We start from the raw sequence: 20,148 nt of genomic DNA on the forward strand, positions 1-20,148 counted from the left end.
TTGCTTCCTCACATCCTTGTCCTGCTATTGGGAAAACGTGAGTAAAGTGTGTCAGAATAGGACATTTTGCCAGGGTGTGTCGTGATTTGAGGAGAAGTAGTAATTTGGGTAATAAGAGTAAGGTATTGTACCTTGCAAGTGGAGGTGTGTGTGATGAAGGGAAGTTGGAACATGTAAGAGGGTGTGTGAATGAATGTGAGGGAGTCAGAGGGGTGGTTGTGTCTATTTCTGAAAGGGTAGCGGATAAAATGGAGGGGGTTAAGAATTCCTCAAAGTGTGTTGTGAATATTATTGGTGTTTTAAGAGCCAATGGCGGATTCTGGGTCACCATGGACGATTATCACTACTGAATATTTCCTTCATATATTTGGACATGTATGGAGCGTGGAAACCTTCAGACATCATTGCTGAGTGCTTAAATGGGAGTGTTGTTGACATTGTTGGCTATGTTGATACTGAGATCCTGTTTAAAGGAAGGGAAGCGGTTATAAAATTGTAGGTGGCACCTAAGGGAGTGAATTTCCTTGGTTGGAAGGATCAGTGGAATTTGGGAAGAATTCTCAACCCAAGGAATCGGGAACCAGTTTTGATAATAGAAGGGAAGATTGATAGAGGTAATGTGGAAAGTTTCCCTGAAGTTTTCATTGAGAGGGTGAGAAATTTGGAAGGTTATTTCCTCATAATCAAACTCAAATCGAATGCTAAGCCTGTTATGCAGAAGTTACTCAATATGCCCATCAATGTGAGGGATGATCTCAACAACATGTTGCTGGGAATGGTGAGTGAGGGAGTGATTGAAGAAATAGAGTTGTCCGAGTGGGTGTCTCCAATAGTTTGGGCAGGTAAATCAGACAATTCTCGGACACTCTGTGTGGACAAAACTGCTGATATAAATCAGGCTTTTTAAAATATGCCATTAACAAAATGCCTCTGGAACTAAAGTAGCCCAAAAACTTCAACAAGCAACTGGCAAAATTATCTAAAAATAACTAGGATGAAATGAGGTCTATATCGCTTACTATGAAGTGCATGACAACTCGGGCTGTCTTTTCTAGGGGTGGGTAGTTTTTCTAGCCATTCATAGGATTTATGGACACCAAGGCTTTCCTATTTATTTCCTGTCTCCTAGCAATCATTATAAAACTAGCTTTCCGATTTTATCCTCTTAGCTCACTTACTGAAGTTGTAAAAAGTCTACAGGAAGGCAAAAGCAATTGGATTTTTTTCAGCACATTCGGGATCCAGGAGGCAAGAGTAACATGTGGGAATCTCCTGCACGATTTTGGTCTGTTGGCTTGTGCGGTTTTTGGTCAAGGGCTGTTTGCTGGTATTGCAGCATCTCTGGCAATTGAGGCGCTCTGAAGTTTCTTTGATCATAGGTACAAGCAATAGCCAGTACCTTAAACTTGAACATTGTTATGTCTACAAGAGTGAGGATGTAGCACAGACCACAACTGGAGGAAAAGCGGTGTATACCAAGCACATAAAAGGGTGTTAAGCGTGTTGTTGTTTTTCCAGCACTAATTGGGACATCCCACTGATTTGGGATTTGGGAGCGAAAGAGTCCATTTTACAGAGTCTATATTTTTGGAATAATCCTATGGCTCCTCTGATTTATGGAAGGTAGCTAAGGGATCGGACCGCATTTAATAAACATACTGTCAGTGCAGTTTTGCTTGTATATTTGCTCTGAACACAGCAGAAAGCATTAGCAAAGCCAATATGTGTTGCCTATTCAAGATCTATTGGCTTTGTCAGTTTCTGTAAAAAATATTACCAAAGACAATAGATCACGAGTAGGTGAGAACTATTGGATCTGCCAATGCTTGTTTCTTTTGCCGCTTCTACTTGCAATAGAGGCCCTTTCCCTGCCCTTCCTTTGTCTATTCCTTCTTTAGCAACCATTACCCCGGGTCATTTGTGAGTCATCCCCACTACTCCTCATTTCTCACATGGTTTCCCAGGAGAAATATCATCTGGATTGTGTATAGTCAGAATAAAATTGACAAACGGGTAGATAAAATAATCTGGCTATTAATATGTTTGTCACAAGCTTTCCAGAGAAATTTTCACTTGTTACTCATTAGACACCCAGACTGGTAACACACTCCCTATTTCACAAAGATGTCATTTCGCCATCCTTATTCATTTTTAAACATATTTTACAGCACTGCGTGGCACTGCGCGGTGCAGCCACAAAACAGACAGGAACTGGCATCTGTGGTTTCTAGAGAGTAGCAAATGTTAGGCAGCAAGTAGAACACAGTGTATCTCTGGGGCATAAGCAGGCTGCCAAGAGAACAGGGGAGATAATCTCTGATCCTTTGTCTCACCTAAAGTACAATACAACACCAACAGACATATCTCCAACCCACAGAAACCCTTCCTAAAGTAAGTCAATACCATTGCTGTTCTTTACGTGATGGTTCTTCTCATCGAATTTCGAGTAAACTTTTGAGGCGGGAGAATACTTGCAATCTAGTCAATGAGTTGTACTAACTCTCTTGTCCCTATGCATCTTGTGTGGTCTGTTTGGGACGTCTAGCACAGTTCACATGCGTTTTGGTACTAGAGGTGAAGACAGCATAGCTGGGTGGTTGCATGAGTTGCCAGTTTTAATGGAAAGGTGTGCCCGAAGTATAATTAAAAACTGTATTAGTCAGTCTGCCCCATTAAAATACACACAGAAATGCTTAAACTACATTTTACAATATGAAAAACAACTGCCAGGTCAATATCTTACATTGCATGTTAATTTTAAGTTTCTTTAAAGCTTCCTTGACACAGCTTTATATTGCACAATTCGTATCTGTTAATTCCACCAACCAGGAAAACTTGTGTGTCTGGTAGTGATTTACTATTTCAATAAAATAGGTCCTATATTTTACTTTTTAAGGTTATCATAACGATGACATAGCAGAAGTGCACTTACTTTTAAAAGCCACCCAGAATGTCTATAAACAATGTTTCTTGCAAATACTTGCACTTCCAATCCTTTTTCTGAACACAACTCAGATACTCCCCTTTTCAAATGCCTTTAGAATCTTAATGTTTAACTAGCCACCCCTTCTGAAGCTCATGATAATCTTCACTCTGATTGATGTAGCATTCCCTACCATTTTACAGTGAAGCTAAGAGGACACCAATGGAAAATCAAGTAGCACATAGACCAAGCAAGAAGAGAAACGAAAGCTATTTGCTTATTTCAGTAAGACAGTTTCCAGTACAGCTCTGGACGTCAGATGAAAACATGCACCACACATCACGGACTCCATACATATCTTACCATCAGTTTGCTTACCCATTGCACACAGGAAGTGGTTGAGTGCTTGACAGGGTGGGCTGGGCGTCTGTGTGGATTTGTCACAGCTCAAAGGCACGGGGCTGCGGTCCGTTTCAGAGAAATAGCCACTAGAAGAGTTTGAGAGCACAGAAGATCCCCTCATGAACATGAACAGTGGTGATCTCGTGGCAAACGGACCGGGACTGCTTGGTGGCCCTGGCGGGCTGAACGGGTCACCAGAGCCCAGAACATTACCTGGGGGCAGGTTCTGTAACGAGGGCGGGGCCACAGCTGCAAGTCGCCGCGACCTCGGTGGTGGTCGATGGTGGTCCCTTTCTCCACTTTCATACACCGACTTTAAATCCGATGGTGGCTTTGCCATTTGGTCGAATATTCTGAAAAGCAAAGGTGCTGCGTCAGATATCAGATGAAAAGCAACAAGACTCAAATGTGTGACATAAAGACATACCAGGAAACACAAACAGTTCCTTGGGCTGGCCCAAAATAGGGCCATGAACTTTTCTACAACAAATTCTGCCCCCATACATCTATAAGATTTACAGAGCGGGCTTGTGGGGGGCGAACTTCCATAAACTGGCACCTATGTCAATCTCAAAGACAGAAGCAAACAACTCCACTTTGCCAAGACCTTTACTGCCGGCAGTCTAGTTCATGTGGGGAAGGAACTACTTTCCTGTACAGTGGCTTAGCTACTGTATGCTTGTTTATGCAAACGGGAAAGCCCAAGACCACAAAGCTGGTACAAACTCCTCTTACCCTCGTGTGGACGGCTGGGATCAGAAGCTGTTCTAGAGTTCTTCACCTAGATTGCATGGTGGTGCACTGACCAGCTGCAAAATGGCACACTGTTTTGCCATTGCCCCGGTAAGTAGCTTCCATTCAAGACCTCTGTTTGGCAAAACATTACTTTATAGCAGCTGTCGCTTTAAAGGGGCTGGTAACAGGCAGACACTATAGGCCTCATTCCGCATTGATCATGCAAAAAGTGTTGAAGAAATTGGTCTGTTGTGGCTTTTCATAATTAGAAGCAGATGTCTTTTAGTCTCAGATCGTTAAAAAAAACTGTCTCTCTAACTCTAAAGTGATAGAAAGTAGAATTCAAACCTGCAGATCACGGGTTACGGCGTAAAACATGTGTAATCTCACCATACACACTGTCAAAGCTATGAATGTGATGCTTATAAAGCGCTGTTTACCAGTTGGTTGCACTGTACTCCAGCAAGAAAAGAATAAAAAAAGGACAGAACAAGCTACTAGAGAAAAAAAAAGCTGTACAAAAGCGAGAGCATTTCATTTCACTCTTCTGAGAAGGCACTAACAAATACTTGTTTCCTGAAAACAACGGAGCTACGAGAATGGCTAGGCCATTCTGCAGTACCACGGAAACGCCGGAGTGCCAGGGCCGGCTGCAAACCTTTAGACCGCCGCAGGCTTGGGTTTTCCAGTTACAAATTTCAGACAAATTAACCAGTCCAGCCGGTCAGGAAGATGCTGCCAGAAGCAGTGCTAGAGTGGAGACGTATAGTAGCGCAGCATGCGCTCGATACACTTCATTACACTGCGATGATGCTGTTAACCCTTCACGACATCATTAACACCATTGAAATAAATGACAGTGTTATATTCCAGGCGTCAAATGAGCTGTCCCTCAGTCCTAAATAAACATCCATCGCGGGAGGGGAAAAGAGCCCAGTTATTCTGAATAGAATCGGCGAGTAAAGTACACCATGTCTGCGTAAATACTGCACACACACTAATGTATGTTCATGTTCGCTCATCCAAAGCGGGTTGAACAACCTCAGACCGTCACATGGAAGGTTAGTCCATGAAAGAAGGAAGCCAGATCATTTAAATGTCTTAACACCAAATCTGTCCCTTTCCAACCTTCAAAAACTGCATCGAATCCTTCCCCAGCTCCCCGGCCTGCCTCGCAACAGGCATTAAATGTGAAATTGGGAGAGACTGAACAACCAACAAAGCGCCTAGAAGATTGACTAGCACCAAAAACAATAGCCTGAGACTTAGCCCTGGATCGATAAACCCAAGCACTTATGCAAACAATGCACATCCTTGGATGAATCATCACTTACACTGACAACAACCACACATACGACCCACGATCACACCAAAACTGGTTGGTGGATCGTTTTCCTTAGGAGAGAAAAAACACCGGCTGCTGCTGGAAAAAACTCAGGACAGCGCAAACACGCCAGCCCGCGAAAAACACTTGAGCAAGGGGGGCAACTCTGAGATAGTAAGGAGAAAAGCAAGACAGAGAAGGATCCCAACAAGCAGAGAAAAGACTTAGCACACACCATGCACCAGCAGCACATCACTGGCTCAAAATCTGCCAACACTATTATAGCCATGCGCACACAAGACACACTGTTTCTAGACAGTGGACAAGCCTAAACTCCCCTCCCAACCATGAACATATTCTAGTCTGGGACAACCCACTGTTTGGCAATACTGAGCAGAATACTCCAGTTCTATGAGAAAATATACCCCTTGGACAGCACAACTCCGGGCCATAAACATGCAAAGCAAAAAACAGAGCTGTTAAAGCATGGAGATCAGCGAATTGCATATTCTACAGCAACACATTCTGTGGCAGGTCATGTGATCACTCATTAATCCACATGTCCCATGTCCTTTGCGTGTATCTTGCCACTGTTATATTTTGCAAAGGAGGAACGGATCATGTGATCACTCATTAATCCACATGTCCCATGTCCTTTGCGTGTATCTTGCCACTGTTATATTTTGCAAAGGAGGAACGGATTCAAAGTGGACAGGAGCGACAGATATTCCCCGAGAGGGAAATAAAGCGATCCCTGTAGGGAAGCTCGAAGAGTCATTGATCGTGGCGGGTCAGTAATCCAGGGGAGGAAAGGGGAGCATGGGGATGAGGCAACCTCTCCTAAAAATGCGGGTGGTGGGAAGGTAGGGGGCATCGGCGCGTAAATGGTGCCAGGGGGACAGCTTCTAAAACGGAGAGAGATACACAGTGTGAAGGAGTACACCAATTCTTTATTCCCATTGAGAGGGGCCTCGTGATTGCCAAGGGGGGCGGGTATGGGAGCAGGAATAGCTGAGGGTGATTGATACATGTAGCGCAGTAGTCGACACCTCTTCTTGTAAAGTTTAAATCCTCACTTTAATCAAATAAAAAAAACATCCTTTACAAAGTGATGAGAGCTACTTTCTTAGATCGTGGCATTAAATGCTGACCATGAGCGGTGAATCCAAGGGGGTGCTGACTTCCAGAGGGCAGCAGAGAGTTCAGTGAGTCCGATCCAGGTGTTGACCATGAAAGAACCAATCACTGGGAGCAATGATTCCGGCGGGGCGGAAAGTGATTCTTGGTTGAAGTGGGGAGAGATTCCTGGAGGTACAGCGACTCCCGAGGGTGGGTTGGTGTTGAGTATCCTGCAAGACCACTCCCACTAGCCTCCCTCAGTAAATTTGCTGAGACAGCAGCTCCGGGTCTCCGCGAAGTCGGTGTTTATGGCAGAAGTAGACGACTGCAAACCCGGCCTGGGCAGACTCTCGAACAATGGAGCGCGCGCCTCACGCAGCAAGCGTCCCGTGCTCCTCTGTGTCCCGTAAAGATAAGACGCAACTTACGTATCCAACTCGCGAGCCCATCGCACGAGACACAACAAGAAAATGCCGCCTCCCGAGGCGCGAGACAGAAACAATAACAAGCTACAGGAAGCGGCGCGTGAGGACAGCTCTGAGCGGAGATGGGCGGGGGCTCTCGACCAGCAGTGACGTCCACGCAGCTCAACCAATCAACGCTAACAGGCAGCAACCCTACACGACCGGCCGTGCTTGCAATTGGTCCTAGCTGTTCGTTACAACTGTCAGGAGGTGGGACCAGTAAAATGCCTTGGTCAATCGGAGGAGTCACCGTCGGGCAGTCGCCCCGCCTCCCCCGCTTTCTGGTTTCGCCGGAGCCCATTGTTTACAAACTGTCCTCACACGCACTTGGCTGGGAGTCGCGCGAGAGTCAAGTCCTAGTTTGTTTCCAGTAACCGGCCGCGCGAAATGTTCAGAGTCAGAGAGGAGGGAAATGGGGACACCAAAAGGACGCCGAGCGGGGCTACGGGAGGCGACGTTAAACGCTGAAAGGACGAACGTGAATCACAGCTGTTGCTCTGCAGAAAAGTCGCGTGGAAGGGGCAATTCCCGGAGTGGAAGCGTCAATAAAAACAGATATAGGTTACATAAGGGAACTGTAAAGTGTAAAATAACCCGGGTACAACCTCCATATCAGATTTTCTAGGCTCAAACGTTCCGTCTGCCTATGCTCAAAAGAGCAGTCAGTCAACACATACGCAGTTCTCTACATTTCGCGAGTACAGTCTCACAACCAGTATAAAACACTGCAAGGTGGGTGAGACATTTTCACGAACATAACACAGGTCCCTGGAGCTCTTGCGGTGCAGGGGGTCCCTAGCCATTTTGGGGGCCCTCAATCCCCCCCTCCTTCAGCCCAAGACCAATGAATATCTGTGAGATATGGGAGACTAAGGGCCCCGCCTCACAATCTGTGAGAGCATCATTTTTTTCCATTATGCCACTGGAGATTCGGTGCACTGAACGTGATCCTATAGCCTTGTTGCCCGTCATAGTGGGCTCTACCTAGCATTAAAGGCCTGCTCCAGAATGAAAGGCCTGAGCTGAAGGCGAGGGCTTTTAACAAGAGAGCAGGCCTTTAATGGCCTATAGAGCCTGCTATGAAGAATGCTCAGAATTAATTAAAACAAAGGCTTCACGAAACCTGAGGGGGTTGAAATCCCCCCACCCCGCTCCATGAGGCCTTTGTTCACAACAACAGCTGTGAAAGGAATAGATTTCCTTAAACCGTAAGAACATCCATTCAAACGTACACAGCAAGCGGACTTTTGGGGCGCTGGGGTGGGCAGGGAAAAGCATTGCCATTTCCAAATGGTTTCACAGGCGATGCCTACTTATTTTGTCAATGTGTGTTATTTACTTTCTTCATTATGTGACGTTGTGATTGATTCAATCAATTACAAGGATTAATGATGTTTATTTCAAGTAAGTGTCTGTAGCAGGAAAATGAAGCAGATGGTACAGTTGGCAGATGTGTCAGTGGTCAGAAGCAGGTTTACCTAACGTCAATACTCGCAAACTAGCAAGGCTGTTAACTGTGCTATCTAGCCAGGCTTCTTATTGTATATTGGACGTTAACCCGGGCTTTATTTGTCGTTACATACCTCCTCCACGTTTAGGTTTTAACCATATGGAAATTAATGTGCACTAGAAGGTAACGCTCACGACCAGCTTTGGGCATGGGCCAGTTGGACCCAGGCCAAGGGCGCCAAATATTCATAGGACGCAACAGGGAGCTACTTGACTTAACCTCATGCAAATAGCAGTTCGTCCATCCCACTTCATCAAACGGAATTGCCAAATATAACCCACGCACGCCAAATCAATGATCATTAAAAAAGTGAAAAACAAAACTGATTAACGCCGAAACTTCCTGAAACAAGTTCATTAAAATGTAGGAAGTGCAAGTGTGTTTCATTCCAATGCCCATTTACGCGCCCTTTAGCCGTGTGTATATCTAACCGTGTATGTTTGTTTTCTAGACAGCTTAGACCTTCGTACAGAAACCTACCGGAGATGTCGAAATCCCATGCTGCCCTCTTGTGTACGCTCTCGGATCAGCCGCCTGTGCTCACTTTGAAACTACTTCCAGTTTCTTAGGAGGCAGTTTATCTCTCCCTGCCTGCAGAGTTGCCTTTGTCCCCCACGCATCCTGCTGGGGACTTTTAAGACCTACTGGCCTGCACCCCCCACGCTCATGTCAGGATTGTGTTTACCTGTCACTAAGTGAGCAACGAGAGAGTGAGTGTGCGTGTTCTTGTGGCCGGGGATTGAAAACGTAGCCCTTGTATCAGGCCCTTCAAGAGTCGCGTGCCGTTTTAGTGTGCTATCTTAAAAAATTCCAGAGTGTCAGCGCACAGCTCATCGGCGAACACTAGAGACCGGCTAAAAACGGCCATAAATACCCCCTCACCCATCCCCACACACAAAATACTATCCACCGCTAAAGCTAGTCGCAATGTCTACTGATGCCAAGTTTCAAGCGTGACTAGTTGAGCCGGTCCCGTTTTTTTTCTTAGAATTCCGGAACGTGTAGTCTTATTTAACCTAGTATAAAACCGCAAGACTGCACGTCACAGAATTCTAAGTAGAAAGTGAGGCTGAATAATCCATTGCAATGACATGACCCTTACGCTTGTTCACCCGCCTACATTTTAAAGGAGATAAGGCGTCCATTGACTGATAGCAAGAATACCTTTACGAGTCTATGTTCCAACCTGCTAAGTCGCGTGGTTTTCATTTAAAGGTGCTGTGCATTCTGGGATATGTCGTCCTTGTTTGCTATAACTGGACTGCATTACAGCCTATAACGGGTGGTACTATAAAAGCCGGTGGTGGACAGGTGGTGTACTGCCAACCTAGCGAACTTTGGTACCTAATGTTCTTCAGGCTACCCATACATATATTGTGAGGGGTGGCCTGAAATGTGTTCTAAATGCCATTGTTGCCGACGTTGATTTTTGTAAACCACGTTTCGCATTTGACTGTTAATCGTGCGATTCTTGGGCAATCGTTCAACCCGCCATTGCCTACAAAAGCAGATATGAACCCAAAATATGAAATTCAAATATGCGTAGCGCCGCTTGACCGTAAAGCGCTCCGTTGCTCTCCACCGTGGTTCATTCTTTATACAACTCGCCGATCCCCTCACCCTGGCCGGTATTCAACTACAAAACAACTCATCTGTAGCACCTTGGAGTAATTCCGAAAGTCGCGAACGTCACAAATGTAACACTACAGACAAACAACAAAACTGTTTCGCATAAGGCGGGTGCTGCCGGGGCTTCCGCTCTATGCGAGAGCAATGACGCTGTGTAATAAATAACACGCTCTTGTCATTCTTACGACTTATTCAGGGCTGCGCGAGAAACAATGTAACACTTTGGGAAACACCGTACCATCGGGACAGATGTCCCATGCTAGTGGCCTAGTGCCATGACAGGTGCACAAGTCAAAACACTGACTATAGATGCCTGAAATGTGCAATTTTTCCCCGTTTGAAGATGTTTATTTGGTAAAAAAAAAAAAAAAAGGAGTTGAACTCTTTCGAGGGGTCATCTTTCGCATTTGTATTCCATCTAGATCCCCGAGGTACCCGGCCGAAAGGACATACGTGGCGAGGTATAAAAAAGCACCACTCAAAAAATACAGAATTACATTTACAGCAGCGGACCTGTTGTCCTTTGTCTCGTGCTTTCGGTGCGCTTTTACCGTCTGTGCGAGCGTAGGTTGGAGCAGGTGCAATGTGCGTGGGACTGAGGGTGAAAGTCACTGATATCGGGCCGATGCCGGTGCAAAAGGTACTCATTTCCTTCATGCAGAGAAGCTTGCTGGGATCTGAACCTGCGACATTCAAGCAGTTCTCAGCAGTGAGTGCCTCACACACTGCGCATTTATTCTGCAGTTTTACATAGAGCGAACTCGGCCGACCCTTTACATTACACAAGTACAGATTCTGTTTTTGTAGGGGGATTAAGAGATTGCCAGAATCACAAAATGTTGAGTACACACTGAGACTCGAACCTGGTTACCTAGCACCAAAGTCGTCGGCTCTGGCCCTTGCTCCACATCCTCGCCCGTCACAACTCCTCTCCCAAACATTGACAAAATAATAACAACCCCAGCTGCCCAACATGGGTATGCACAGGAGAAACGTACACAATATGGGCAAACAAACGCCTACCAGAAAACTCCACGTGTGATGAGTAGTAAACAGAACCAGTGCTTCATTTGTGCCGGTGGTAACACGTGTTGGGCACCGGTACTCATTTTTGGTGGACAGTGACTTAAATTCATACACAGACCCCAGAACAAGAGAAACCTGGAATTCGAGATGAAGAGAAATACTCGTAAACTGCGACTAAGAGAAAAGAACCAGCACGCACGAGTGAGAATAGACCGGAAGCGAAGGCGGTGAAAGAAAGAAGTACAAGTTGAGCTCAATAGCCAGTGTGATATTCGGCAACCCCATGGGCGGGCTTCTACGAAACATCCTATTATGAATTTGTATTTTTATATAGCGGGAACCTGACCCGAGAGTTAGAGCACTTTACAACATAACTGGATTACCTTACATGTTAAAAGAGAACACAAGTTTGCGAGATCGGCCCAACATCGCAGGATGTTGCCCCGATATTCACGCCTATTCCAAAGTCGGCAGCCTTAGACAGTTGAGCGCATCTCCTCTTCGCAGTTTATTTTTTAACCCATTCAGCAATGCCACCCTCACGAAGCTTTGAACGTACTTCCAAGAGAGATTTTTTGGTAATAAATGCCTCCTCCTCGGCGGGGGATAGTGGATATACTGTAAAAGATATATATATATATATATATATATATATATATATATATATATATATATATATATATATATATATATATATATATATATATATATATATATATATATATATATATGTATACATATCTTTACAGCTCCGCAGAGAGGTCGCGTAAGCATGGCAGCATGACTCATCTTCCCTCTGGAGGCTGGAAATGGTGACTTAGCAGACGGTGGCAGGACCGGCGTCTGGCGGGCGGGCGGGTGCGTGCGGGCACTGCCGCCACAGAGAGGCTCTGCTGCCCTCTTCCGACGCAGGGCCTGCTGGGTCCAGGGCCGGCTCAGCAGCGAGCTCCCTCGCCCCGCAACCTCGGGCCGCGCAGAATGCAAAATCCGACACAAAAGTTCCGAAGCCCCTGGTAGACGCGTCTGAAACTCCTCACACTGGCGCCTGCCCTGTGCCTGACCCCGGCCTCACCTGCTGCTGGCTGCCGCGCGGACCCCGGTGGGGCATGTCTGCTCCGCTGGCTGAGGCGGTCCCTTCTGCAGCCTGAGGGCGGGAGGAGCCCGGGCAGCGCAGCCCGGGGACGGGGAGGAGGAGCCGCGCCGGTGTCAGCAGAGGTCAGGGAGGCTGCAGACTTGGCAGCGCTCCCTCCGCCCCACCCCCTGCGCAGTGTCTGTTCCCACTCCAGGGTCTGCCTCTCTCTCCGTCTGCACCACAGCCCTATCCCTCGCTGGGACAGGCCTTCTGTGCACCTTCGCCAGAGCCCCCGCTCCAGGACAGCCATGCCCACTCCCTCCACGTGACCTCGGCCCGCTCCTGGTACTCTGCCTATCACCTGCAACATCTCTGGCCACTCTCAGGGCAGTCCGGCCCCGTGCACGCCTCCACCTTCCTTCTTGTGCTGGCCAGCCTTGCCCACTCTGCACCACGCGCCTCTAAACAGCAGCACTGCCCACCGCTAGGGCAGCCTGCGCATTCCCCACCCCCACTTTGCCCACTTTCAGAGCACAGTGGCGCAACGCAAAATGATACCCCCCCCCCCCCCCCCATTCGTGGAAAGCGATATCCCCCCCGCCACCCCAGTAGCCAATATCTCACAAATATTCATATTGTTTGGGCTGAATGGGACCCCCTCAAGGATCCCCCGCCCTCACCACAGGGGTTTCAGGGTCCTGTGTTATGCCCTTGCCCACCCTGCACAGCAACCTTTCCCACTACTTCTACTTCAGCACAACTGCCCACTCCAGTGCACCCCTGCCCGTGTAGACCGCCTCGAGTTTTCCCCCCTTCCTGTATCTAGTTTGCTGTAACAAGAGACCCGCAGCCTCTTCAAGCCCACCAGCCTTCGGCTGTTGGTGACTACACCACAGCCGGCAGCCCACCTGCCCACCCAGAGCAGAGGCATCGGCTCTGAAGTACAGCCCGAGAGATGAGCGTGGCGAGGCATAGGGGTACAGCTGCGTCACACCTGCCAACAGAGCACTCTCCAGGCAGAAGGGCCGGGGAGATGCCTTCAGGTCAACGGAGGAAACTCCTATAGTTGTCTGATGGCGGCTTCCAAAGAATGCAATTATATTCAAACACACGCAGGCATTTCATATTTAAGAAAGAGTGAGCATCGTTAAAAACAATCACTGTCAATTCCAGTGCTTGTTTTGTCTGGGCTTCTTATAATTCACAAAGCCAACCAAGCATGGTACATCAGGGGTGCTATTTCGTAGACAAAAGCCTCTCAAAACATGTAAACATAAATTGGCAGTATGAGCTCTCATAGTTTGAGTGACAATTTGCAACTTGTTGGTTGGTGCACGCTTTTAAAGCTTCTGCGACGTATTTATAAAGTGGAAAACGCGCATAGGTTATATATATAACCCGAGTGTAGGAGGTAAGCAGTTCATCCATCGCCCTGTTGAAAAGTTTGACATAAATTGTATTTTATGTGAAGGGAAAATATAGTGGTTGAAAAGGAAACAGAATCATACAAAGTTGATGTCTACAGATGAGTGAATTGCACATTTGTGGGAAGGGAAAACACCTAACACATTATTACGCATTCACACGTATAACCACAATCCACGCATGACAAAATCAACTCACGTTTCTTAGAATCTGCACCCCTTTGGGGTGCTCTTCGGTTGGCACTCATGATTTTGTCACAATATTTTCGAACCTTTTCTTTATATAAGCCTACCTGACAAAATCCTGTTCACGACGCTCTTTAGGCTGCTTGGGTGATTTTTTCTTTTTTTTCTTCTTTGATTGGTTGTGTCATCAGAAAATACTGTTTTTTTCAGCCAGGAGAATGGAATTCAGTTTGGTGCAAGGGCAACCATGAAAATACAATTTTAAGCGGGACACCGACGCAGTGGTGTATGCCAAGCCTGAAACATATTTTTCGCGATTCCTAATGTTACCCCTGGACAGATATTAGCGGTGTGGTCATCATAATGTGTGTTAAAAGGAACACAGTTCCTGCAGGGTTTTTTGACGTTTGCCTTTCACCCTTTTCGTCCCTTAGGCTTTTTCTATGACAGCAATACTTTTCCTGCCACATTCTCTCAAGCCTGAAAAACGTAACTTTAAAGTATAGACAGAGATGATATACATTTCTTGTGGACAATTATGGCAAACTGGTGCACAGATAGGTTACAGCGCACCTCTGGACGAGGTCTGGAAGTTACTGTGAAGATAATAGAAATATTTGTTCATAGTTTTACGGCTGCTGGGCTGAAGTCCCGGGACTTGCAGTGTGTCAACACCTGAACCCGACCACGGAGACAGCAAAGTATGGCGCCATCTTAACCGCTGGGTATAAGTTACGCAGTAGTAAGCAGATGCTTAACGACACATTTCGCATCCTAGAGAAATGGTAAATAAAATGTTATTTCAGTTAATGTTTTAGTGTGCGTTCTGTTTTTTTTTTTATTATATAGCGCGAACTCGACCTGAAGGTATTGGAGCGCTCTACCTGAGCGTCACTCACATTATGCAAGGACTCATTATTATTTTTTTGGTAGGCACAGGGAGATTAAAGTGATTTGCCTAGAATCACCAGATGTTGAACCGACGCCGAAACTCGAACCTGGTTCCTCATCTCCAAAGTCGGCTGCTATTTGTATGTTAACCCCAGTTCAGGTATAACTGAACATTTATATAATAGAATTTGCAAAACATTAAACCATATTTTTTTTGTACAGGCGAGACTGTGTGTGGTGGGGGGGGGGGGGGGGGTTGTTCCCTGACTGCAGAAGGGTAGGACCAAATTATGCGGTAGGCATAACTAAAATATGCGGCAAGGAAAACAAATGACTTTAGGTGTATATTTATAAGTGTTGTCTGCGCGCAATGTTGTTTGAATGTACTTTTATTTGTTAATTTTTAAATGGTATATATGTTGTCATTTATGTCAAGCGTTCTGATGTTGACAGTGAGCTCCTCCTCTCTTTTTAAAACTTCAAATAACCTGAAATAACGTAGAAACGCATATCCTCATGGCCTTGGTTTGCCAGTCAGAAATAGTTAGGAAAAGTGAACTTTTCGGTAAATATAAACATGCAGGGGTTTTGGGTCTGCCCTCCTTATCCATTGATTTGTACCACTGTCAATCAGATTTTGCTCCCGCCCACTACAGCATACAGAGCCAGTCGGTTAGCCGAATTCGGCCACTGGCTGTCTTGCAGTTCGAGTGATGGAGTTTTACCTGATGACAAGGACACATCCCCTTAAACATTAGTGCTCTTTAGTAGGGTTAGAGTGCCACGATGAGGGGCCAAGTACTGTGCTGGTTCATTTGTTACTTTTTTTTAAACTTTGAAATCATATACTTACAACCTTTAGATCGTGCCAAATTTACTTTTGTATTTGAATATTTTTAATCTGTGCATTTTAATCTGTTAAATTCAATTGCATATGCTTACAAAAAATAAAGAAACTAGAAATAAACGACTGCGTGCTTGCCAAGGCCTGACCTATTGGCTTTGCCAAGGCTTGTTGTCTTAGTTTCTAGTGGGTGAGGATTCTAGGCAGAAGTGTCCGGTAGGAATGTTTATGGGCAGAAGAGGCTTTGAGTCTGAATGCTGCTTTAAGCTCCCAGTAGGGTCTCCCCGCCTGGGATGAGGAAAGCAGCTCTGACAGGTAAGGAGTTTTCCAGCTTTAGAGGAGTAGAGACATAATTTAAAATGTATCTTAACTGGAATTGAATGCCAGTTAATGTTGTGAAATGTAAGGTCGGTGACGTTAAGTTTTTCAGAGGCGATGGCGAAAGGTGTGAGAAAATCAAACATTTCTGTATTTTTTTCTTGTTTGATCATCTGCATTCTGATAACTAGAGCTCAGCTACCTGGGTGGGTCAGTGAGTTGAAATGTTTAGGAGTTCGAATCCCAGCAAGGGAAACTCAGCCGTTCATCCTTCTGGGGTCTGTACATTGAGCATTGTAATTCGATAATAGTAACACCTGTTGTACACTGCTTAAAAAAGACAAAAGTGCAATATACAAAACGGTATAAAAAACAAATTATCTGGAATAGGACGAGCAGAACTACTCGTTCGATAATGCAATTGAAAAATAAGTCTGGGTTGGCTACTAATAACAGTTATAATTGCTCCTGATTGTGTATAGCGCTTAAAACTGCACTTCTGTCATTTCTAAAAGCTATAAATGACAAGTAATCTGGCGCCGAAGCAACATTAAATGTGAAGTGATACTTGTGAAGCGTTTAAATCCATGATAACGACATCGTTGCGCCTACTCCACAGCCCCAAGCTGGATCAGACGTAAGCCTATTTGCTGCCACACCTTTCCTCTTTGCATTCTGGTACTTGTGGTCCTGTATTGTAATGGACACAAACACAACGACACGCACCAGAATACAAATGGAACTAGATTAGCAACTGATGTCGGACATCGGGCAACGTGAGACTCTGGGAGTTTATGATATGTATGTTTAATATATTTGGTTTAATGAGATGCCGGGTCTGCTGCTGTGCATTGTTTGTCACATCGCTAGTAGCTGCAGGTGGCTTGGAACCCGTGGATACCATCTAGGCCTGGTGTGACGTCACTGCCGGTTCCGTGCTGAGAGTCGTTTGGTTCCTAGTGGTTCACACAGGCAACATAAATATGAAAAGTGGTTTAACTTTTAAGATGTTGTAAATATTGCGCTCGTGCTTGTCGCTGGTATGACTCGTTCTGTCCTTTGCCTTCCCTGTTCCGCATTGTGCCCAGAGAGTAAACGGTGGTTACGTCACACAGTAGGCGTTAACAGCATTACATTACCGCTTTCATACACAATCTAAAGGTCCTTTATTGCGGATATCACAGCGAGCGTTGTCGTCTCTTGGTCGTGCTGCAGGGTGACCAAGGATTCAGTCCTGTCCCCAAGTAGCGGTGTGTACATATCCAGAGGCAATACAAATCTGTGGCGCAGTTTCTTTTCCAAGTGCATCTTCCTGCGCAGGTTACAAATCGCCTGCAGATTTTGCAGACCACCCAGGAATCCTAAAAGGGCTGTATTTAAGCAGGTGGAGGGCCCCTGAACTCATTTTTGGGGCCGGGACTTTTATCATCCCCTGGCTTTGCTCTAGAGTGAGAGGGTGGAATGCAGAAAACTGAGAAATAAGAAATTAAATAATAATGTGAAAAGAGTGACCAAGAGAGAAAGCAGTGCTGAAAAAAGCACCTATAACAGTGAGATAAATAGGCAGGAAGTGTAGGGAGGTATCAGAAATACACATGACGTGGACGCAAAACTAGGTAGCCTTGGTATTCAGCAACCATGCCTTTCGGAAGTAGCTCCAAAGAAACAATTCCGACTCGATGTAGTAATAATAGTTGTTATAAGTTATTAACAAATGTAAGGAAGTATCCCGTCAGAAAGGAAGGAGGCATGCCAGGGGCCAGAGAAGAGGGCTGCTGTAAATATAGACTACCCCTGCTACCGACACTGATTGAGGCGCCATGATGGCCGCTCAGCTGGGGAACGCTGGGCCGGACACAAAGCACCTCAACATAGAGAACTCACACTGAATCACCGGATGGTGTCAGTGGCAGTCACGGGTGAGATCCGTGGGGCACTTAACTGAGGTACACGAGGGTACAGAGCCCCTTGTCTCAGGATAGACAGTGTGTGGGTTCGAGAGAGCAGGAGATACTTTGCTATCAAGACTCACAAAGGGTGGTGGGGGCTAGCTCAGGAGGTGAATGTGCGTGATACAGAGCCACTCACGCCCTTGCTCTGTAAACATTCTGGATAATTATACTTACATATAAAGAGCACAGTTTAATCATTATTCTTAAATATAAAGAGCTCAGTTTCATTTTGTTCATTAGCTTGGAACTAAGCTGATAAACTGCAAAACATTTTCGTTTTCACTTCCGCAATTGTTTGTTACAGGTTATCCACAACTTTCTAAAATCACGTTTCTGAATTTGTTCTCATATTTAGAGACAGTTCGACTGCATCTACATATACCTATAACACAGAATAGATGGCGCCTCTCAAAATAACGTGAGCGCTTGGAATTGCTATATCTGGGGGTAAAGTGGCGAGTCCGCATTTGCCTGCCTGGATCTAAAGTAAAAGTGTGCGGTGAATAAAAGACGCTAACAATTCATCTGGCGCACCCGAGATTTTTTGGCAGCGGGAAAGCGCTACCTCCCAACCGAAAGGCCCATTTATTTCTGAAACCTTGTCAGGCTACTGCAAATTATTAAATAAACCAGGGTTGTAAACAAACAATTATGAAAGCGGAAATTCCGAGTAGAGGTGACTCAGAGCAAAACATTAGAAAATATAGCGAGCGCTCTTAAATGCTGACTGGCGCCAAGTATTCTGACGTTCTGTGGGGACTATAAACAGTACTTAATATGTACAATATTATTACGTGAAAGCGCCCACGTATTTATTATGCGCTCGCTGCTGGTGGCTATCGAATTCCGGCGTCGCAGATTATACCAGGACTGTTTCCTCTTGATGACTCATCATGACTCTTTCTTCCAGCTCTCTACACGTCCCGTCTCTTTATTTTTACGCATGTTGGTTCCCTTTTAATCTTTTCTTTCACCATTTCCTACTGTTTTCCTGTCTTTGTATTTCCCATACGTCCTTTCTGCCTTTCTCTCTATGGATGAAGATCCTATTCTAATAAATACATCCGGAACCGCCGATGACCACCACCTCCAGCCACTGGCGCAAATCAAGCACTGGTGTTTGTAAACAACAAGGGGCAGATTTACAATAACTGGCGCATCCCTGCATATCAGCAGGGATGCGCCAGTTATTGTGCGTTACGGCTACGCCACCATGGATGCGCTAGGGCAAAAATGGACAGATGCGTGACGCATCTGCTGCCGTAAAGGCGGCGCATTGCTGGAGTTGCATCGCAAGTGCGACGCAGCACCAGCAAGGCTCGGGGGTGCCCTATCCTGAAAATGCTGCGTCAATCCTTACGCCTGCTTCAAGCAGGCGCAGGGTTTTGACGCAGCATGGTCTTAAAAGTGACTGAGTGAAATCTTGTAGATTTCCCTCAGCCACTTTTAGGAGGCGTTCCTGCGCCGGAACGCCCCCCCCCGCGCCGGAACGCCTTCATGTGGCGCAGGGCTTTACAACGTGATGCATCTCCCAGATGCGTCATGTTGCTGGCTTTGCGCAGCCACTGCATCACAAAAGTGACGCAACAGCGGCGTAAAAGGCGCAAGGGGCTTGTAAATCTGCCCACAAGTGCCTTGTTACCCAACACAGCAGTACTCATTTTATCATCTGCAGAATGTAAAAATGAATCACCAGGACTGGAGCCAATTACCTGTAATGTGAACGGGATTCTCTGCAGCGCGCAAATGAATCCCCCACATAATTTTATGATTACAGTAAAGGAAAGAGAAGAGTGGCTTGCTATCAAGTACATTGTACTTTGAGTTGAAAACCCAAAGAATATTGAAAAGGAGCATAATTATATCAGAACAAGTTTTTATATATATATGCTCTATTGCAAGCTACATTTTTTAACAACATAAGCCAGAATTCCAAAAATCAATCCAATACGAAGAATTTGACAAAATGAATCCCCTAGGAGTCTTGCACATATGTTCAGAGTTCAACTTTTATTTATGTTCAAGATAAACACATTTTTTATTCATCCCAGCCAATGCGTTTCTTCCCTTTAGGACTTCATCAGGGCTGTGAAATAAAAAACAAAAAACATACATCACTCGTGTGTCATACAATGGTACTCAGATGGCGTAGTGCAAAACGTGCATACATATTAACACAATAAATACCTGTTGCTACATACCCCTAAGGACTCCCTACCCAAACACAGTATACATTTTCAATCTATGGTGTATATTTACAATTTGGATAAACATTATTGGAAAAAAGATATTTTTTTATGTACACAATAATTTTCTTACTATTGCACAA

The 20,148-nt window shown here is 45.5% G+C and overlaps 1 protein-coding gene across 5 annotated transcripts in view; it reads right to left on the bottom strand.

Moving 5' to 3' along the window:
• BCL2L11 (BCL2 like 11) overlaps positions 1 to 12,524 on the bottom strand; it is a 216,002-nt gene extending 203,478 nt beyond the window's left edge. The window contains exons 1-2 of one of the 5 annotated variants that reach the window (XM_086926885.1): positions 12,205 to 12,524; positions 3,302 to 3,678 (exon numbers count right to left, since the gene is read on the bottom strand). In XM_086926885.1, the coding sequence (XP_086783011.1) occupies positions 3,302 to 3,665 (364 nt within the window). In that variant the 5' untranslated portion in view covers positions 3,666 to 3,678; positions 12,205 to 12,524. Of the gene's footprint in view, positions 1 to 3,301; positions 3,679 to 6,535; positions 7,010 to 12,204 lie in introns of those variants that run through there. The other 4 variants (XM_086926888.1, XM_086926887.1, XM_086926884.1 and 1 more) reach the window with 4 other exon arrangements.
• Positions 12,525 to 20,148: the final 7,624 nt, after the last annotated feature.

Source organism: Lissotriton vulgaris, chromosome 6 (assembly GCF_964263255.1).
Source record: "Lissotriton vulgaris chromosome 6, aLisVul1.2, whole genome shotgun sequence".
In the NCBI taxonomy this organism is placed as follows: Eukaryota; Metazoa; Chordata; class Amphibia; order Caudata; family Salamandridae; genus Lissotriton; species Lissotriton vulgaris.